This window comes from Saimiri boliviensis, chromosome 4 (assembly GCF_048565385.1).
Source record: "Saimiri boliviensis isolate mSaiBol1 chromosome 4, mSaiBol1.pri, whole genome shotgun sequence".
NCBI classification, from domain to species: domain Eukaryota; kingdom Metazoa; phylum Chordata; class Mammalia; order Primates; family Cebidae; genus Saimiri; species Saimiri boliviensis.
Window position 1 is genome coordinate 23,295,012 of NC_133452.1, and position 22,223 is coordinate 23,317,234.

At 35.8% G+C, this 22,223-nt stretch overlaps 1 protein-coding gene and 1 long non-coding RNA gene across 5 annotated transcripts in view; one reads left to right on the forward strand and one right to left on the reverse strand.

Moving 5' to 3' along the window:
- ADGB (androglobin) overlaps positions 1–22,223 on the reverse strand; it is a 222,578-nt gene that overhangs the window by 179,833 nt on the left and 20,522 nt on the right. For 2 of the 3 annotated variants that reach the window (XM_074397309.1, XM_074397307.1), the window contains exon 2: positions 2,113–2,260. In XM_074397309.1, the coding sequence (XP_074253410.1) occupies positions 2,113–2,260 (148 nt within the window). The remainder of the gene's footprint in view (positions 1–2,112; positions 2,261–22,223) is intronic. The other variant, XM_074397308.1, reaches the window with a different exon arrangement.
- LOC120363222 (uncharacterized) overlaps positions 1–22,223 on the forward strand; it is a 106,222-nt gene that overhangs the window by 14,372 nt on the left and 69,627 nt on the right. The window lies entirely within an intron of this gene.

The window sequence follows — 22,223 nt, forward strand, 5'->3', positions numbered from 1 at the left end:
CAGATGCAATCACAAGGCTTGGACACTGTCCACCACCACTTACTCCAGTGGAGAAGCTGCTGCTTCATGAGCCATAGATGAGATTGTGACAGAACTGGAAGTGGAAAGTAAGGTTCTGTCCTAGATTTGACCACTTTACATTTTGGTTTGGTGCTCTCCTACTTTTGAAAACTACAGTGGCAGAATAGAATGTTGGCTACGGTTCTCAGTGTCACATTCCAATGGGTAGGCCCTGTTCACAGCAAGAGTTGGCCTTGTGCTTTTTTTTTTTTTTTTAACCAGTGTGTTTTATAAAGCTCCTTAGTCCAAGGGCCACAGTATCTACTTTGGAGTCCAATGTAAGGTAGTCTCATTTGTATATGCTGCCCCAAAATGAAATGGACATCAGGTGACCAGTACACTTGCTACTGCTCCAGTGTCACTGATTTTCCTCCAAAAAATGATGATCATGCAATAGACTTGCCCTTGTTTTTTTCTTGTTGTTGTTTGTTTTTTTAACAGAATCTCACCCTGTTGCCAAGGCTGGAGTGTAATGGCGCATTCTCGGCTCACTGCAACGTCTGCTTCCCCAGTTCAAATGATTCTCCTGCCTCAGTTTCCTAAGCAGCTGGGATTACACAACTAACTTTTGTATTTTTAGTAGAGATGGGGTTTCATCATGTTGGCCAGGCTGGTCTTGAACTCCTAACCTCATGATCTGCATACCTCTGCCTCCCAAAGTGCTGGTATTACAGGCATGAGCCACTGCACTTGGCTTGCCCTTGGTTTAATAACTCTGATACATCCCAGAATTTAGCATCCAACTGTCCAGAGATTTGCATTTTTTTTCAGTCATCTGATGAAAAGATCCTTGCACTGCAAGGTCCCTAAAAAGTTATTTTTACATCATATTTCAAAAATTTCAAGCACTTTTGCTCTTTCCCTCTGTGTAGTTTTCTCTGGACTTTGGAGTGACTCATTTCTAGAATTTTTCCAGAGCTCAACTGCTCAACTGACAATTTGCACACTCTATCCTTATTCTTCTGATGTAAATTCTAAAGGCTAAAATGTCTCTCTCTCTTTCTTTCTCTCTCTCTCTCTCTCTCTCTCTCTCCCACCTTAAGTTTCGAATCACTGATTAAAAAAACATAAAATATGCCAATTTTCATTAGAATCCATAGAATTCAAAGCCTTATTAAGTTCCACAATTATTCTAGATGTGGTACAAATAATTTGTTCCCTTACCTGTTGCTAATTTGGAAATTGTTCATGTGCTAACAGAGTCAGCAATACCTTTATTAAGTATCTTTTGTGAACAAATTGACCAATATGAATCAATATTTTGTGAACAAAATTTACATAAGGTTTACTATTTTGGAATGCTTTATGTAAATTTCAACTAAACCATTCTGGCAATTATGTTTGTGTTTTGAAAATTATATTGTGTTCTATAAATATTTGTTAATGAATTGTTGCACCAAATAAATAGGTCACATTTTAAATGGAATTCAGACCCATAGCCTCAACTTCCAAGTCATTAGAAATAAACATTTTTAAATAGGCACATAACCTAAAGTAATATAATTAGAAAATGTAGAAATTCTACATAGCGCCAATCTTAGGAACATGCCATATTTACGTGACAAAAAGTAAATGAAGAGCAATGAGGATCTTTATTCACATATCTTGAGGAGATAGTAGAAGGAACCCAGTTTTCATCTCGCTAACATTTCTTTTAAAAATTATCTTTCCTATTATCTCCAGGTCACAGCTTACATGTCCACTGTGGATTCTTATTTTCTAAACCACTCTTTACAAATGCCTGTTTCCAAACTCTGTCCAAAGTCCATTGGCTAACTTTCCCTGTCTCTTAATTTTTCCTTTATTTCGTTATGATTCTTTGTTCATGCCTCTTTCTTCCAATTTACCCAAATACGATTCACCAAAGCTCAGGACTAAGGCTTGGAAAGAAAAAGTAAGAGTATTGGGAGGTCGGACCGACAGACAAATTAAGAATTTCTCTTTTGAACAGAGATAGTGGAGAAGAATGAATACCCTCTTATGTTTACAAATCTTATTCCATTATAAAATTAAGAACCTAAATGAAACTTCATCACGTTTGTGTCTACTTACAAATACTGGGCTTTTTCCTGTTTTGTCCTTCTCTTTTGCACCTTTGCCCGCATCCCACTTTTCTGAATTGATGTCAGCTTCACTCCACTCTGGCCAGATTGGGAATTTCCCCTTCTTTTGTTCACTAGAACCAGATTGTACATTACTGCTAAAAGGATAGAAACTAGACAGAAACAGAGAGCGGGTGGGTTAGTTTTAATTAAAATATCTGAGATCAAATATTGAATTAACTACATAACATTAATTTAATTATCTTCTCAGCTGAGTCATATTAACTACATTTTTAATACCATCATACTTGTGGCTAGACAGCTTCTACATGTTAAAATAACCCCAAAGAGATTATTTTATAAGCTAATGTATAGCCTTAGTTCCTACTTACTGATGCAAGAATTTAAAAAAGATATAAAGTGTTATCAAATGTGATAAACATGAACAACACAGAGTTGATAAATAGCTATCTTCTCAGACTGATACATAGAATATCATGTATATATCTATCAGGCTACATATATTTTTTCAAAAATTAAATCATTCTGCATATACTTTGTATAGACTTCTTTTTACCACTTATCAGCATATTGTTAATATTTCTCATGCTCTAAATAGTTATCTAAATGCTAATTTAAGGATCGTATAAGATCCTCTTGTATGAATATGCAACATTTCATTTAACTAAGCTTCCATATTTGGAAATTTGGGGGGGTTGATTTAAAAAATTTTTCACTTTCATAAACAAGTCAATAGTGGTTGTTCTTACTGCAAAACCTTTATGTACATCTGCAATTATTTTGTTATAATAGATTTTAATGAGAAGTCTTACTATGCCAAAGTGTATGCATATGTAAGGTTTGTTATAGATTTCGACTAATTCTCTACTAAAAAAAATGGGCTTGTTTTCTACTTTAAACAAATGTGTATTATAGTTACCATACTGCTAATCCTTGAATACTACTTTTTGTTCATTTTCATAATTTTTAAACTCTAAAATAGGAATATTATTTAATTTTCAAGTTTTTAACTACTTGTGATGCTAGAACCCTGCCTATAGACCATGGGATAGGCATTTATAAAACCCAGACTAAAATCTGTACACAGCCTATATTCTAGTGGGTTCCAGATAAAAATTAAATATCATAAATTAAGTAAAATATACAGTTTACAGTAACACATTGCTTAACAACAAGGATACATTCTAAGAAATCCATTGTTAGGAAGTTGTGTTGCCTAGTAAGCACATTACACAGCTGGTATCTCATGCTGCACAGCTAGGCTCTATGGGACAGTGTATTGCTCCTAGGCTATAAACCTGTACAGCTGTTACTGTCCTGAATACTGCAGACAATGGTAACACAATGGTAAGTATCTGTGTATCTAAACACATCTAAACATAGAAAAATACAGTAAAAACATGGTATAAAAGATAAAACAGGATGGTAAACCTGTATAGCACACTTACCATGAATGGATCTTGCAGGACTGGAAGTTGCTTTTAACGAGTCAGTGATTGGATGGTGACTGTGAAGGCCTGGGACATTACTGTATGGTACTGCAGACGTTATAAATATTGTACACTTAGGCTACATTAAATTTGTAAAAAACAATTTCCTTCTTCAATAATAAATTAGCCTTAGCTTACTAGATGACCCCTCTCACACATGACCAAAATGTTGTTATGAGATATGTGATTGTATTCAAACATGAAACTCCGAAGGGGAAATGTAACAGTGGTTAAGGAAAATGTCTATAGTAAGATAACATCCATAATGAAAGAAAGTGAGGGATCAAACTATGTGACTATCCATCAAAGAATGCTCCAGATACAGGATATAGGAAGGAGGAATATTCCAGATGCAGGGAGCAACCTGGCTTAGTTTGATAATAATATGGAGGTCAGTGTGCCTTAAGCTGTGTGAGTGGGAGGAAAAATAAAGGAAGATGATCGCAGAGAGGTACTAGATGTGAAGATTGTCAAGGTGATCTAAGACAGGAAAAGGGTCTTTACTGTGAGTGAGATAGGCAGCCAAAGGAGGGTTCTGAGCAGGGGCACAAAACGGTATTTTTAGAACTTGATGATCATTCTTGCTGCTATGTAGAGAAAAAAAAAAAAAAAAAAAACAAAGAAACAAGGGAGAAAATGTAGAAGGCTTTGAATTAACAGGAGAGAGCTCATGGGGTCTTGGACTGGGTTTGTAACTGAAGAGAAGGCAAGAAATAGATTCTTGTGTATACTTTAAGATAGAGAAAGCAGATAGAGTTGATATTTCCTTATAGACAGAAGATCACGATACGGGAAAAAACTGAATCAGGGGCATAAAGCAGCAGCACACTGATAAATGAGATTGTGCCTGAGATGCCGAAAATACCACCTTGGGGATACTGAGTAGGTAATTAGATGTCAGATTCTGAAGTTTGGGAGAAAAACTGGACAAGTGAAAATCAGAGTCATCAGCATCTAGCTGGTATTTAAAGTCTTAAGACTGGATGAAATCATCAAGAAAATAACTACTTAAGGAAGAGACACACCCAGAGATGATAACAACTGGTATAGATTGAGCAAGAACAATTCTAAATGGACCCTGACCACAATGCTGGGTCAGTGTATTCAAAGCCTCTAACTAAGCAAGACATTTATTTTGTATTTTATGTAGCAGGAGCAAAGATGTAAAGTCCTCAGGGTAAGTCAGGGACCGACGGCAAGTCAGGGACCCAGGTCAAAAGGCAGAAATGTCTGAAACTCACAGTTATTGGTAATTGTTAAGACTACCTATTGAGAAATATAAAAATATTTCAATAATTTAGTAATCAACAGAGCTGTATTTCTGCCCTGGTACTCTAGATGTAAGGGTCAAAGAGAAAAGGAGGAAATAACTGTGAAAACTGAGAAAAGAAAGCAGTCATTGAATGTGGTAAACACAACCACCACCAACCCCTATGTCAAATACATACACATCATAGTCTCTGGAATCTGTGGATATGTTACCCTCCATGGAAAAAGGGAGTTTGTAGATATGATTAAGTATCTTGAGATAGGGAGACTATCCTGGATTATCTGTGGGTCCCAGTGCAACCCCAAGAGTGCTCAAAAGTGGAAGAAGGAGGTGGAGGAAGTTAAAGAGAAAAGTGACTAGTGAAGAAAGCAAAAAGGGAAAATTGCTGGATTTGGAAGACAGAGAAAAGTGGCCACAAGCTAAGGAATGTGGTCAGGTTCCAGAAGCTGGAAAGGCAAGAAATAGAATTTTTCCTAGAGCCTACAGAAAGGAAGGCAGCCCTGCTGAAACCTTGTTAATTGCTCAGTAAGAACCATTTTGGATTTGTGACCTCCAGAATTCAAAATAAATTTGTCAATGAATTTGTGTGGTTTGAAGCAACTAAGTTTGTGATATTTTAGTATAGCTAAGTTCCGCAAGAAACTAACATAGTGAGGTAGGGAAAACATAGTCAAAGGTGATACCATAGAAATAAAGTGAAGCATTTTTTTTTTCCAAAAACAAGAACATGAGCAGGAGATCTAAATGCAGCTAACAGATCAAGCAAGATAAAGTGAAAACAACTAGATGTTGAATTTAGTAACAAGAAAGCGTCTCTCAAATATCACCTCCTGGAGGTGAGGGTTGGAGGAGGATTTTCCTTAACACCCCATTACAGTAAGACACACCTCTCTGCATCCTTTCATATCGCTTCATTTTTATACCACTCAATACTGTCACTAATCCTTTATGTGCTCATCATATGCTCCGCAGGTAGGATTTTTAAACTCTACTGTGGTAGGAACATTGGATTTTTTGTTCACTTCTTCCATCTCCAGTAACTTGGACAGTATCTGAACAAAGTAAGAAATCTATCTCTCTAAGATCTATTAATATGAAATGAAACAATGAATACCTATGATTTACATTTCTGATAATATCTAATTGAAACTGTTTCAAATTTTTACATGTAGGTAGAGATTGGCCAGAGGCCTACCGATCCTGTTTCCATTTATTTTGTAGTTTGGCTAGGACTACATTATGTTGTATTCCATCTTTGGGTTCATAAACATTCTATGAGATAATTCTCTCTCTTCCTGCTTAATGTCTGTCTGAGTCCTATGAGGACATCTTACAAAATGGTTATAACTTGAAAGGACTCAAGAACTCTTATTCAGCACATACAAAGCCAGAGCTACAAACCTGATCACACTCTGGTATGAATGAGAAATATAGTTTTGTACTGTTAAGTCACTGAGATTTGGTTTATTGATACTATAGCACCGGATCATATAAAGAGTGAAATTATACTCTTAAGATTTCCTCTTTCATATCTTTAATCACTATAAGCACTTATATGTTATATTAGATTATTCTTCTATTATCTTAAATTTGCAACATTCAATTCTCTTGTCTGTTGTGATTTATGCCTATGTTTTGTATATTCTTTGTTATGAGCTCATCCTTTCTTCTCCTCCAATCCTCTTCCTCCAAGGCAATCCTGTGTTGAGATGTTCTTTCAAAATCATATTGAGTTTTCTTTTCTTTTTTTTTTTTGCTTTAATTTCTGGGGTACATGTACAGATCGTGCAGGTTTGTTACATAGATATACACATGCCATGGTGGTTTGCTGCATCCATCCCCCCATCATCTACATTAGGTATATTTCTCCTAATGTTATCCCTCCCCAATCCTGCATCCCCTTCTATCCCTCACCTAGTCCACCTCCCCACAATAGGCCCTGGTTTGTGATGTTCTCCTCCCTGTGTCCATGTGTTCTCATTGTTCAACACCTACTTATGAGTGAGAACATATGGTGTTTGGTTTTCTATTCCTGCATCAGTTTGCTAAGAATGATGGATTCCAGCTTCATCCATGTCCCTGCAAAGGACATGAACTCATCCTTTTTTATGGATGCATAGTATTCCATGGTATGTATGTGCCACATTTTCTTTATCTAATCTATCATTGATGGGCATTTGGGTTGGTTCCAAGTCTTTGCTATTGTAAACAGTGCTGTAATAAACATACATGTGCATGTGTCCTTATAACAGAATGATTTATCTTTTGGGTATATACCCAGTAATGAGATTGCTGGGTCAAATGGTATTTCAGGTTCTAGATCCTTGAGGAATCACCACACTGTCTTCCACAATATTTAAACTAATCTACACTCCCATCAACAGTATAAAACCATTCCTAATTCTTCACATTTTTTCCAGCATCTGTTGTCTCCTGATTTTTTAATGATTGCCATTCTAACTGGTGTGGCATAGTATCTCAATGTGGTTTTGATTTTCAGTTCTCTAATGATCAGGGATAATGAACTATTTTTCACATGTTTGTTAGCTGCATAAATATCTTCTTTTGAGAAGTGTCTCTTCATATCCTTTGCCCACTTTTTGATGGGTTTTTGGTTATTTCCTGTAAATTTGTGTTCTTTATAGATTATTGTTATTAGCTCTTTGTCAGATGGGTAGATAGCAAAAATTTTTTTCCCATTCTGTTGGTTGGTGGTTCACTCTAATGATTGCTTCTTTTGCTATGCAGAATCTCTTAAGTTTAATTAGTTCCCATTTGTCTATTTTGGCTTTTGTTGCCATTGCTTTTGGTGTTTTAGTCATGAAGTCCTTGCCTATGCCTATGTCCTGAATGTATTGCCTACGTTTTCTTCTAGGTTTTTATGGTGTTAGGTCTTATGTTTACATCTTTAATCTATCTGGAGTTAATTTTTGTATAAGGTAAGGAAGGGATCCAGTTTCAGCTTTCTGTATATGGCTAGCCAGTTTTCTCAACAGCATTTTTAAAATAGGGAATCCTTTCCCTATTACTGGTTTTTGAACAGGTTTGTTAAAGGTCAGATGGTTGTAGTTGTGTGATATTATTTCTGAGGCCTCTGTTGAGTTTTCTTCTGTCAGAAACTCCAAATGAATAAGCCACCCAGGAACCGAAAGATCATGTAAATCAAGCCACAAACCTATGCAAGTCTAGTGAAAAGTTAGCTTTTTTATAATCTTCCTGTGCTTGGGTGGATTTTTCTCATTCATCTCTTTAAAGAGAATTAAACTCTTGGAAGGCCATATTTTCATCTAAGGTTGGAAAACTTCCTTTCCTCATTTGGGCACAAGACCATGTCCTACATATATAGAAACTAAATATTCCAATTTTTTAAGACTGATAGGACTTCCTTCAGAGCCATGGCACTCTTATCATCAATTTTCTCTTCACTTATGGATCCTAAAGATCTTCTTTTGTTTGTTTGTTTGTTTGTTTTTTCAAGAAGCAAGGTCTTGCTATGTTGCCCAGGCTGGCTTCTAACTCCTGAGCACAAATGATGCTCCTACCTTGGCCTCCCAAGTAGCAGGGAGTGCCAACATGCCTGGCTTTTATTCTGTATATACATACTTACAATTATTTGTATTCTTTTCTTTTTTATGGCCTTACTATTTATAATCTTCCTGTGCTTGGGTGGATTTTTCTCATTCATCTCTTTAAAGAGAATTAAACTCTTGGAAGGCCATATTTTCATCTAAGGTTGGAAAACTTCCTTTCCTCATTTGGGCACAAGACCATGTCCTACATATATAGAAATGAAATATTTCAATTTTATAAAATATATAAATATATAAAATATATAAAAAATATAAATATTTTTTATGGCCTTATTGTCAGGCTGGCCTCTAACTTCTAGGCACAAATGATCCTTCCACCTTGGCCTCCCAAGTATCTAGGACTACAGGCATGGGCCATCTTGCCCAGCTCCCTCTGTACCTCCCTCCTCTCTTTCTTTCTCCCTCTCTTTGTTTCTCTCTTTCTCTCTCTCTTTCTCTTGGAGTTTTGCTTTTGTCCTCAGGCTGGAGTGCAATGGCACGATCTTGACTCACTGCAACCTCCACCTTCTAGGTTGAAGCAATTCTCCTGCTTCAGCAATTCTCCTGCCTCAGCCCCTCCTATGGGACTACAGGTGCCTGCCACCATGCCCAAATGTTTTGTATTGTTAGTAGAGACAGGGTTTCACTATGTTGGCCGGGCTTGTTTTGAACTCCTGACTTCAAGTGATCCACCTGCCTTGGCCTCCCAAAGTGCTGCGATTACAGGCATGAGCCACTGTGCCCAGCCAGCTTTTTTTTCTTTATACACACATTTATAGGTATTGTTATTCTTTTAAAATATCAATCTACTATCATCCTAGAAAAAAGTCTGAAAATGTATACATTGTTAAAGAGAGTTCCTAAGTAGTATGTAAGAATATGTTATAAAGGAGTAAGAATTATTTGAATAGTTTTTAGGAGAAAATGAAGCTTTTTTCATGGTATGAATGAAAATATCAAGGCGTCAATTAGCGTATTACAGTATCTCTGTCTTATAGAATATTAATACAAGCCTACAGAAAAAAAGAAATTCATGATTTTGTCCATCAAAACCAGGATAAAATTACTTCACTTAGAAAGCTCAAAATCTGAAAATATTTATTTAAAGGAAGATATAATTTCTTAAAAAATAAGGGCTTTACTAAGATTATGTTTTGCCTCTCTCTTTACTGTCAAGTGTCAGTAAATCTTCCAGCTTCCTCCTTGAAGCTATTAAGCTTTATCTCTAATTGGCCTACTTTCCTTGTAACACATCAAATATATGTCCATCTATGTTGTATATTGCTTAAAAAGACTCTCATTAAAGGCATCTCATACCAGCCCGATAGATCACCTACAGTGTTATACACACACACACAACAACAACAACAAGAACAAAAACAACAACAAAATAGTTGAAATGCAGCTCAAGGTGAAATATACCGTAGGCTTCAAATGACCATGTAAACTGTTGCTTTTGAAACTCTCAGCACCGTCGCCTGTGAAGTTCACTGGCAGAATATACCTACTGCTCTAGCATAGTTGGGATCTTTTAAGTATTCAAAGTGCATTATTCTGGTCTCATTAATTCTGAAAATAAGACAATGTTTCAACATGAAAGCAATCCAGGAATATTTAGAAATTGGCAATACTGCGAAATAAATGTTACCAAATTTAAAAAAATTCAAACCTGTCATACTGAAAAATCAGAGTTATTCACAAAGTTAATTTATTTACATAGCAATATGCCCAGACACTGGTAAATTATTTAATTAATTAAAATTGCAAATTGTATTAAAAAGTTCAAAACCAATATATTATAAAAGTATACAGTTAAAGGCCCTTCCACATACAGTGAGTTTGAATATGTTATTAGGACAGCAGGAATTTCACTAACCCTTTCAGGAGAGGTTAGACATCTATATATAATACAGACTTGTGGGTCATTACTATTTTTTTTTCCAAAACAGTAAATGTTAGTAATTTACATAAAATCTGTATATTCCAAATGATCAATATGGATATTCCAAAGCAAACTGATGTTTGAAGGGAGGAAAATTTTCAAATGGCTAGCAAGGGGATGACTTTCTAGAGCAGAAATATAAAATATGAAGGTGCTCCTGAAGGAAAGAGAGCTAACATAAATGAAAGAAGTGATCAGGACTGAAAAACACTCAAAAATATTAATGGACTAATTAAAGAAAGAGCCTATAGGGCAGGTTGAGGCAGAAACAGGGCAATCCCCAAGTAGGTACTGGGAAATGAATTTAAGAAGTGCCAGGCCAAGCTTAAACATATCTGTCTATCCTAGAAAAGAAGCTATCATGACCCTGTAAATATTAAGAGACTAGAAATAGGCTTCATGAAGGAGAAAGTGGCTAAAGTTACTCACAAATTCCTAGCTTTGGACTGAGTGGCATAACTCCTCCTATAGTTTATGGTATGTATCACTTTCCTATGATTCCATAGTAAAATATGCAGGCTGGCCAAAAGAAAAGATTGAGGATGAGGGCAGCCCTCTACCACCATTAAGTGTGACATCAGAGATAGTACTTCCGGCATAGCAGAAAAGCGTACAACTTCTCAATGTTAAGACTTAAGTGGGAGCAAGGGTAATATTTTAAAAAATTAACGTTTTTATGGTAAATGTATCCAGTTATCAGAAAGAACTCTGCTCTTGTATTTTGACAGAGTGCAACAAGCCCCATATTATATATTACACATTATAGTTGTTAATTATAATTATTATTAAATAGTTAATATTATTTAGTAGCTGAATTATGTATAGGTCCTGGTGATCCAAGAAATAGGCCAGAGTTCAGGATAGAAATATTCTTTGAGAGATCTTAAAAAAGCAAATGTATAAACTGATAAGGAAGGATTTCAATACTTTAACAACTAGCCTGTCCTTTTCAGCAGTGCATACCAACAGCATTTCACCAATGGGTAGAAAGCTGATTATCCTGTAAGGCCATGCAAACTCACGACAGAGAATAGTATACAGAAGTTTAAAATATCTACAAAAAAAACCCTAAAAACATAAAATTACAAGGCAAAAAAAAGAAACTTAAAACTATGGAAGACAGTAAGTATATCAGAAGAAAGAAATCACACACAAGCAATGTTTCTAAAACATTTTAGAAAAACACAGGTTCAGAAAGAAATCTCACTCAACCAACAGTTCCCTTATTTAGTAACAACACTTACTAAATACCTGCTCTGTGACAAGTATTCAGCAGGATGATGAGGTTGCCAGCCCATAAATACATACATCTGCTTTTGAATTTTTTAAGAATGCAAACAGGTAGCCAGATAATTTCAACATAACATGATGTGTGGAGAGATGGATGATTTCCCAGGTGATGAGGAGGGGACATTGTACCCAGTGTGAGGCAATTAGGAGAAACTTCTTATGGAAAATAGCATCTGACATGCTTTCAAGGATAACTACAAATTTTCCAAGTTAAAAAAAGAAGAAAGGGCATCCCTAGAATAAAAGAACAGCATCCATGACAGTGCAGAGGCAAGAAACAGCAGAACGGGTGTAGAGATCTATGAGCTGTTCAGTACTGTGCAGGCTTATAGTATAATGCAGGAAAGAGGAAATAAGGTTAAATAAAAACAAAAGGTATGCAAGCAGTTCCTTACTGAGGGCCTTGCTGAGGAGTTTGAACTTTGTTTTCTGGTCAGTGTTGACTTTGCTCATTATACAGAGATAAACATTTTATTCTTAAATATTTATTATTTAATATTTACCAGTGGTTTCAAATATGAGGCTTGAGGAACAGCAGGCAAGAAAACCAAAACTATATGCAGGAAAGTAGATTCTACCAAAAACTTAAATGAGTTTGAAAGTGGATTCTTTTCAAAACCTCCAGGTAAGAGCCCAGCCCGGCTGATATGCTGATATATAGCTTTGTAAAATCCTATAAAGAGAAACTAGCTGAGCCCACCAGAATTTCTGAGCTATGGAATTATGAGAAAATAATGACTCATGTTTGATGTAACTAAGTTCCTGGTAATATTTTACAGCAATAGAAAACTAATACTAATGGCAAATAAACACATGAATAAGTGCTCAACATCATTAGGGAAATTCAAAATAAACCAAAATTAGCTACTACTGTATACAATGGCTAAAATTAAAAAGACAAGCCATGTCAAGTGTTGAAAAGGATACAGAGCAACTGGAACTTACATATATTCCTGATGGCCATGTAAAATATAAAATTTTGCAAAATGGTCCAATAGCCTCTTAAAAGGTTAAACATACATAATACTATATAACACAGTCATTGTACTCCTAGATAATTCAAGAAAACTGAAGGTGCATATACATAGAAAACTCATACATGAATATACATAGCAGCTTGGTTTGTAATAGTCAAAAACTGGAAATAACTCAAAATGTCCATCAGCAGGTAAATTTTAAAAAATCATGGAACATCCATTCAATGGACTGTGAATATTAAAATAATTGTGAGTGACAGCAAGATGACAGAATAGAAGATCCGAAGCATCATCACTTCCGCCATGGAAATTCAACTTGCAACCATTAGAAGACAAGAGTATCTCCCTGAATTCACCGGAAAAAAAAGGAGGAAAGTAGACAAACCCATCAGGGCAGCAGGAAGCTGTGACCAGAAAGAGAAATTGTCATTTTAGACTGTGCCAGCCCCTCTCCGAAGCTGGCATAACCACTCAAAGAGAACTTCTCTAGACCTGTGGTTTCCAAGGTGAGAGGAGGAAATGAGAGGGGGATGATTGATCTCCTCACCTATTGGAATCGTCATGGGAAGCCCCCGCTGCCTCCTTTCCAGGGGAACAAATGGGTATACCAGGAAAGCTGAACTACTTGTGATGAACTGGGCACTAATCACCGTGACTGATATATGGATTTTGGTAGCTCCTTTGTGCTCCAGTCAGTGGTGGTGCTACATGAAAGAGACTGGCCAATGCCATAGCACCACAGAGGGCACTATTCATGGAAATGGCTAAATCCCTAGCTGGATTTTCCACAAAGCACAAGTGTACAGGTGGAGCCTTCTCTTGGCCTAGAAAAAACTAAAAGGTCAGGATTAATACTAGTGCAAACTTAAAAGTCTTCCCAAGACTAGAAAAAAATGGCAGGGATGAGATATATTTATTGGTCTAAGCTTAAGTTCTGGTGCTCACTCTAAGTCTTTTCTAGATGAGGAAACAGTAACAGGGCAACATGTTAGTTACAGTGCAGTATTTTAGTTCTGGTGTTCAACATAAGTTCTCCCCAGGATGCAAAGCAACAGTAGAGCAGTGTTTAAGGGTCGATACTAAGGAGTAAAGTTCTAAAACCACCAAAGAACAGCAAAAACTGGAAGTGGCTGTCTCATCAAATGCTCAGGAATCAACATAAAGATGCAAGAGTTGTGAAAACTCAGGAAAATAAGACAGGACCAAAAGAAACCAACAAAGCTCCAGTACTTGACCAATAAGAACTGGAGTTCTATGGAGATCTATGACATCTGTCAGAGTAGTTAGAATACTCTGAATCTTAAAGAGGTTCAGAGAATCACAAAAATACCTGACAGAAAACTAAATAAAATTTGGAAAACAATCCAAAAACAAAATGAGAAAATGACAAAGAAAGAGAAACAATTTTTCAAAAACCAAATAGAAGTCTTAGAAATAAAGAATAAAATAACTGAACTAAAAAAAAAACTTATTATAAAGTTTCAACAGCAGACATGCTTAAGCAGAAACAAGCTTGAAGATGGAACATATAAAATTATCAGAGGAACAACAATAACAAAAAAAGAATAAAAGTGAGTAAAAAAAACCTAAAAGAATTATGGGACAGAAGAATCAAATGAACTAATTTCTGCATAATAGGAATTTCCGAAGGAAATAAGAGAGAAAATTGCCTAGAAAGCATATTTAAAGAAATAATGTCTAAAAATATCCCAAATCCGGAGAAAAATGACAATATTCAGGTAAAGACAAGAAGTTCAGACATAACCAATCAAATTCAACCCAAAGGGGAATTCCCCAAGGCATGTCATAATTAAATTAGCAAAAATTAAAGTCAAAGAAAGAATAATCAAAGCACAAGAGAAAATAAAAATACCATATTCAGTGAAGCCCCAATACAACTTTCAGTGGGCTTCTCAGCAGAAATCTTGTACGTCAGGAGAGACTAAAATGTGATATTCAAAGTGCTGAAGGAAAAATACTGACAAAAAGTAATACTGAACCCAGCAAAGGTATCTTTCAAACTCAAAAAAGAGATAAACACTTTCTCAGACAAACAAAGGCTGAGAGAATTCACTAACACCAGATTTGTCTTACAAGAAATACTAAAAGAGATTTTTTTGATACAGAAGAAACTGGATGCTAACATATAACGAAAACATCTGCACTTATTAAACTGACTGATAAAATAAGAAAATGGACAAATCTAGAATATTCTATATCTTTAATATAATTTCTAAAAGACAAGAGTATTAAAAACAATTACAACAACAATTAATTAGTAAATAGGCAATATAAAAAGACATAAATTAAAATATCAAAAAGTCACAATGTTGAGATGTGGATGATACTGAAGTGCAGGTTTTTTTGTTGTCATTAGCAGTTTGAAACGACACATCGTAACTGTAAGATATTTTTTGTATACCTTGTGATAACCATAAAAATAAAAACTATAATAGATACACTAAAAATAAATAGCAGAGAATCAAAATATACTGCTAGTGTAACTTATTTAGCTACAAAGAAAGACAGTAAGAGGGTGGGAAAAGGAAGAAAGCATCTATTTTAAAATCCAGAAAACAGTATCACAATGGCAGTAGTAAACCTTATCTATTAATAAAAACCTTAAATGTAAATGGATTTAGTTATCCTACTAAAAGATACGGTGCTTGAACATATTAAATGATCCAAATATTCTGTCTATAACAAACTTACTTTGCCTACAAGGACACACACATACTGAAAGTGTAGAGATAGAAAAACATATTCCACGCAAGCAAAAACCAAAAAAAGAGAGCAGGAATAGCTATACTTATTCAGATAAAATAAACTTTAAGTCAAAATTGGTTAAAAAAATACACACACACACACACACACACACACACATATGGTCATTACATAACAATAAAGGGGTAAATATAGCAAGAGAATATAAAAATTGTAAAAATATATGCATCTAATACTAGAGAACTCAGATATATAACGCAAATATTAATAGACAGAGAGGGAGAAATGGACTGCAATACAAGAACAGTAGGGGATTTCAACACCTTGCTCTCAGCATTGGACAGATGATCAAGCAACAAAGAAACACTGAAGTTACACTGCATTCCAGATGAAATGTACCTAACAGACATTTACATAACATTTCATTCATCCGCTGCAGAATACACATTTTCTCAGCAGCACATGAAACATTCTGTCATAATTTAAGCTTCCTGAGACCCCCATCAGAAGTTGCGCATATGTTGGCACCATGCTTGCTGTACATTCTGCAGAACTGTGAGCCAATTCAACCTCATTGGGAGGGAGGGAGGGAAGGAGAGAGGGAGGAAGGAAGGAAGAAAGAAAGAAAAAAGGAAGGAAGGAGGGAAAGAAGGAAGGAAGGAAAGAAGGGAGGGAGGGAGGGAGGGAGGGAGGAAGGGAGGGATGGACGGACGGAGAAAGGGAGAGAAGGAAAGAAAATAAGTCTGAAGATTTTAAAAGGCAACTTCAGGAAATTACGAACATCATTTCTTGATACCAATAATATCTGTTACTAGACTTTTAATAAATAAATTTAAATCAACATTCTATTATATTGTTGATTACCTAGTCATGCAATAAAATTTGTTTAGTCTACATATTGTTTTTTTCATATATCTATTCTTGGTATATCAAATATCCTACATAGTCTGGGTATGGGAAAGGTAAAAATTGTCTCTATACATAATGAAAGTAGTCTATAATTGTATTAAATATTATTTATAATCCTGTTATTAATAAAACAGGAATAAATTATTTAAAACTTAAAAGCACTTAATTGCATACTTCGCAAAGAAGATAAAATGATTTTCTCAGAAACTCTGAAGTCAATTGAAAAGCTTATTTAATATAATAAAGAATATATAAGATTTAAAAACCTTTGAGGAAAACATTGACTGATACAAAGGTTTAAAGTCACCACACTCTGCTGAAGCAATAAAAATACAGCTGAATCTTGCTTATATGCACATATACACATACTGATGCACTCATATATTTGCTTTAATCAGATTATTTCATGGAAGTGAGTTTCCTGTAGAGATGCTAAAAATTTAATAAAATTAGGGTCTGAAATTTTGCCATTGTTTTCTTAAGGCATGCTGTTTAGTGTAAGGACATGATTTTATTCACAGTGGGAGGCAATTTACTCATGCATTGTGCACACAGCATGCTTTCTTAAGTAGTGTCAGCTAATATCCTCACAGAATCAGAATATTAATAGAATTACACAATTGAATTATTTGCGGTCAGGCATTCTGAGCTTCACTCTTCAGAAAATCAAACATGTAGGGAAACAAATTGAACATCTTAAAATATTTTTTTAGATTAAAATAGTTAAAGTCATGCTATGTTGACCTTTTATTCACATGGTTTTATGGAAATTATTTAAATGGGCATTTAACTTTAAAAGTTCAACATTTATTTATTTTTCAATACATTGTGCTTGGGTAAATGCAAAGATTCAGTTTCTATTCTCAAATAACTTAAAATGAATGAGAATAAATAATGCAGTAACTAAAATGTAAAGGCACAAGTGAGGCTTGTAACAAAATTAAAAACAAAGTACTTTATTAGCACAGAAGAGAGAGAAAAATTGTTTTCAACTTGGAAAGTAAATGTTGGCTTTATGGCTTCACAGATATGGATGGAATTAGGTATAGCACAAAAGCCACTATAAACATAGAAAAGAAGATGGAAAGAGGGGTAGAGGCAGAAAAGTAGAATAATGGTAAATAGTATGGTAGCATTTAGTTGATATAGAGAGTAGGTGGGAGATGAAGCTGGTTACAGAGCTGATTGCTGAGAGCATTCTCTCTCTTTCTGTCTCTCTCTCTCTTTCTTTCTCTCTCTTTCTCTCTCTCCCTCTATTTCTGTCTCCCTTCTTTCAGTCTTCTTTTCTTAAAAAAGAGCAGGACCATTCTACCAGCAAAATGGTAGATTACAAAGATTACTGACAGCACTACGTATAAAGTAATTTGGGTAAGAAAAACCTTGACCAAAGAAAAGGGAATGAGAAGGTTTTCTCAATGGTTCTACCTAGAGTTGAAAAGGGCCTCAACTAGAGGATGGCAGGGAAGAAAATGAATGTGAAGCAAAGGGGAACAAGTAAAAGAACAAAGAAATCACCTGGATGTGATGGGTAAAGGAGAGGCAGAGGACAAAGATGGCTGATCTCTAGCGTTAAGATTACGGGGAAGATGTTCATTCCCTAAAATGAGCAATATGGGAAGTCTTTATATATTTGAGAGAGAAAATGATGACTTCCATTTAGACTGATTTAATTTGGAGAAGAGGAGCACATCCAAGTATATTTGTCTACTTGAACATAAGCTTAATTGTATGATAAGAATCAGAGATGTTAATTTAGTAGTCTTAAATAAGGAATAATTGTTTTAATCAAAAAGGAGAGAAAAAAGACTAAGACCATCAGAGAATGGCTTAATTTCATAGGTAGGAGACAGAAAACAAGGCAGGAGGCAGATGACAGAGAGAAAAAAAAATTCCGGGAAAATATAAAAGAGGCCAGATTGGGCTGCAGCGCCTTATGTTCCCATGACAGCATGTGAATCCTTGTGAGAGACAATGACTCGGGACAGCAGTCCGGGACACAGGCTGCTTCTGCTATCCTGGTCCCAAGCAAAGTAGTACAGGCCAGTAAGATCTTAAGCTTTTGCTCTTTTCCAGGATATGCCGCCTTTCAACAGCAAAGCTAATATTTATAAGAAGTATGCAAATATATGAAATGGTATCCATAAAGACTTTAACAAAAATCCATAAAAAATTAAATAGGACTGCAGGACCCAAGGGGTAGTACATGCACAGGCTCAAACTAATCACTTTACAATTACCAAGGTAGTTGACTAGATGCATCAGGAAGAGGTTTGCCCAAGAGATCAGGTCAACAAGAAGACAGGCACATTATGAGCAGATCTTCAGAAGGAGGGCATGGAAACACTGAGAGTAGATCTGGGGAGGATACAGACCCTGGACTGAAAGGAGGTGAAAGCTGGGAACCCTACATGAGGTTGCTGAGCACTAGGAATCATTTCTCACCCTGAGCAGCTCCTGGGGGAAAGAGTGAGATAAACAGGCATGGAGTGATTCACTCTTGCCAGGAACTTTCAGAATCCCAGCTGCAGGAGACTCCATTATGACCATAGACATTTGAGCTGGCATGGAGAGCTCCTTGGAGAGGCAGCAGGGACAGGGCTTCAGCGAAAATTTGTCACAGGAATAGCTGCAGTAGAGCTCAGACTGGGACACCCAGCCTTCAAGGTTTGACGTGTTCCTCTAGGTGGTTTTGGCCTTTGTTGACTGTTGAACCTGGACAGAACAGGGTTATGTTACCCATGGAATGGGAACAGTCTAATCTGAGCACCTCCCTGTCTACCAGTATTTCCCAGAGTCCCTTCCCTCATTGGAGTGCTGTTGCCAGCTGACTGGGAATATCTTGGCCCCTCCAGTGCAGCAGGTGCTTAACCTCAAGGGACCAGAAAACGAAATCATAGGCCTGGTCCCAGCCACCCAGGGTTAGAGCATGCAGCCCAGAAGTGCTGAGCTCAGCCACGGCCCCCTGAAATCATCCACAAATGAAGCCAGTTGACTAAACTCAACTTATACCATGGTCAAACCCTCAAGGACATCAAAGAATATAAAAGGAAAATGCCACATCCAAATGACAACAACTTCAATGATTAAAGGAACATTAGCCCACACAGATAAGAAAGAACCAGCACAGAAACTTTAGCAATTCTAAAAGCCAAAGTGTCTTACTACCTCCAAATGACCAGACTAGCTCCCCAGAAACAGTTCTTAACCAGACTCAAATGACTGAAATGACAGACATAGAATTCAGAATCTTGATGGTAATATAGATTGTGGAGATTCAGGAGAAAGTTGAAAGCCAATTCAACAAATTTAAGGAATCCAGTAAAATGATTCAAGAGCTGAAAAATGAAATAGCCATTTTGACAAAGAAACAAATTCATCTGATAGAGCTGAAAAACTCACTACAAGAATTTCATAATACAATTAGTAGTATTAACCGCAGAACAAACCAAGATAAAGAAAGGATCTCAAAGTTTGAGGACATTTTCCCAAAATTTTCTCAATCTCAATAGAGAGGTTGAAATTCAAATTCAGGAAATTCAGAGAACCTCTGAGAGATACTATGCAAGATGACCATTCCCCAAGACACATAATTATCAAATTCTCCAAGGTTAAGGCAAATGAAAAATATATCAAAGGCAGTTAGAGATTAGGGTCAAGTCACCTACCCATAAATAATAAAATATCAACCAATCAGAAAAAGCTCTGGCCCAAATGGATTCACTACCAAAAGGGAATCCCACCAGTACAACAGCAGACCTTTCACCAGAAACCCTACAACCAGAAGAGATTGGAGGCCTAGACCCAACATCTTAAACAAAAGAAAATCCAACCAAGATTTCATATCCAGACAAACTAAACTTCATAACCAAAGTAGAAATAAAATCCTTTTCAAATAAGCATAGGCTAAGGGAATTCATTACCACCAGACCTCCTTTAAGGGAGTGCTAAATATGGAAATGAAAGACTGTTACTGGCCACCACAAAAAGACACTAAAGTATATTAACACCATAAATCACCTACGCTGACACTATAAATCAACTATGCAATTGACACCATAAATCAACAAAACAATAAAGTCTACCATTGATACTATAAATCAACTACACAGACAAATCTACATAACAACCAACTAACAACGTGGTGATAGAATCAAATCCACACAATTTTAACCCTGAATGTATATGGGCTAACACCTCACTTAAAAGGCACAGAACAGCCATTTTGAGAAAGATGGCAAGTTGGATAAAGAAGCAAGACTCAAGATAGTCTTATGCTATCTTCAGGAGACCCATGTCACATGCAATGACAACCTTATGCTCAAAGTGAAGGGAAGAAAAAAAGATCTATCAAACAAATAGAAAATAAAAAGAGCAAAAGTTGCTATTCTTATTTCAGACAAAACAGACTTTAAGTCAACAATGATCAAAAGGGAAAAAAAGTTCATTAAATAATGACAAAGTGTTCAATTCAACAAGAAGAATTAACTCTCCTACATATATATATGCATCCCAAACTGGAGCACCCAGATGCATCAAACAAGTTTCTAGAGAACTATGAAGAGACTTAGGTAGCCACACAATAATACTGGGGACCTTAACACCCCACTGACAGTATTAGACAGATAATCAAGGCAGAAAATTTAAAAAGATATTCAGGATCTAAACTTGACAAATGACCAAATGGACCTGACAGACATCTACAGAACACTTCACCCAATAAAAACAGAATATACGTTTTTCATGTTTTCACATGGCACATAATGTAAAATAAGCCATGTCTTTAACAACAAAGCAATTGAAAAAATTTTGAAATCATACCATCCACTCTTGGACCATAGCATTATAAGTAGAAATCAAAGCCAAGATCTCTAAAAATCATATAATCAAATGAAAATTAAACAACCTGCTCCTAAAATGACTTTTGAGTAAACAATGAAATTAAGGCAGAAACCAAGAAATTCTTTGAAACTAGTGAAAACAAAGATACAACATACAAGATTCACTGTTAAGGCAGTGTTAAAAGGAAATTTTATATTGCTAAATGCCCACATCAAAAAGTTATATACTTCTTAAATTAACAATCTAAGATCACAATAGGAGGAACTAGAAAAACAATAGCAAACCAACCACAAAGCTAGCAGGGGGAAGAAATAACCAAAGTAGAGACACGCTGAAAGAAACTGAAACACAAAAACCATACAAAAGATTAACAAAACCAAAAGTTAGTTTTTAGAAAAGATAAATAAGATTGATTGACTGTTAGCTACACTAATGAAAAAAAAAGAGACAATCCAAATAAACACAATCAGAAATGACAAAGGAAACATTACCACTGGTCCCACAGGAAAAAAAAAAAGAAAGAAAGAAAGAAAACCTCAGAGACTATTACAAACAACTCTATGCAAAGAAACTAAACCTAGAAGAAATGGATAAATTCCTGGAAGTATGCAACCTACCAAGTTCAAACTAGGAAGAAACTGAAATCCTGAAAAGACCAATGACATGTTCCAAAATTAAATCAGTAATAAATAAGTTTAAAAAAAAACTTACCAACTAGAAAAAGCTCTGGACCAGATGGATTTATGGCAGAATTCTACCAGACATACGAAGGAGAGCTAGTACTAATCCTACTGAAACAATTCCAACAAATCGAGGAGGAGGGACTCCTCCCTAACTCATTCTGTGAGGCCAGCATCATTCTGATACCAAAACCTGGTAGAGACACAATGTAAAAATACCCAAGACAAAACCTTCAGGACAATGTCCTTGATGGACACAGATGCAAAAATTCTCGACAAAATACTGACAAACCAAATCCAGCAGCACATTAAAAAGCTAATTCATCACAATCAAGTAGGCATTATTCATGGGATGCAAAGTTGGTTCAACAAAAGCAAATCAATAAACCTTATTTATCACTTAAGCAGAA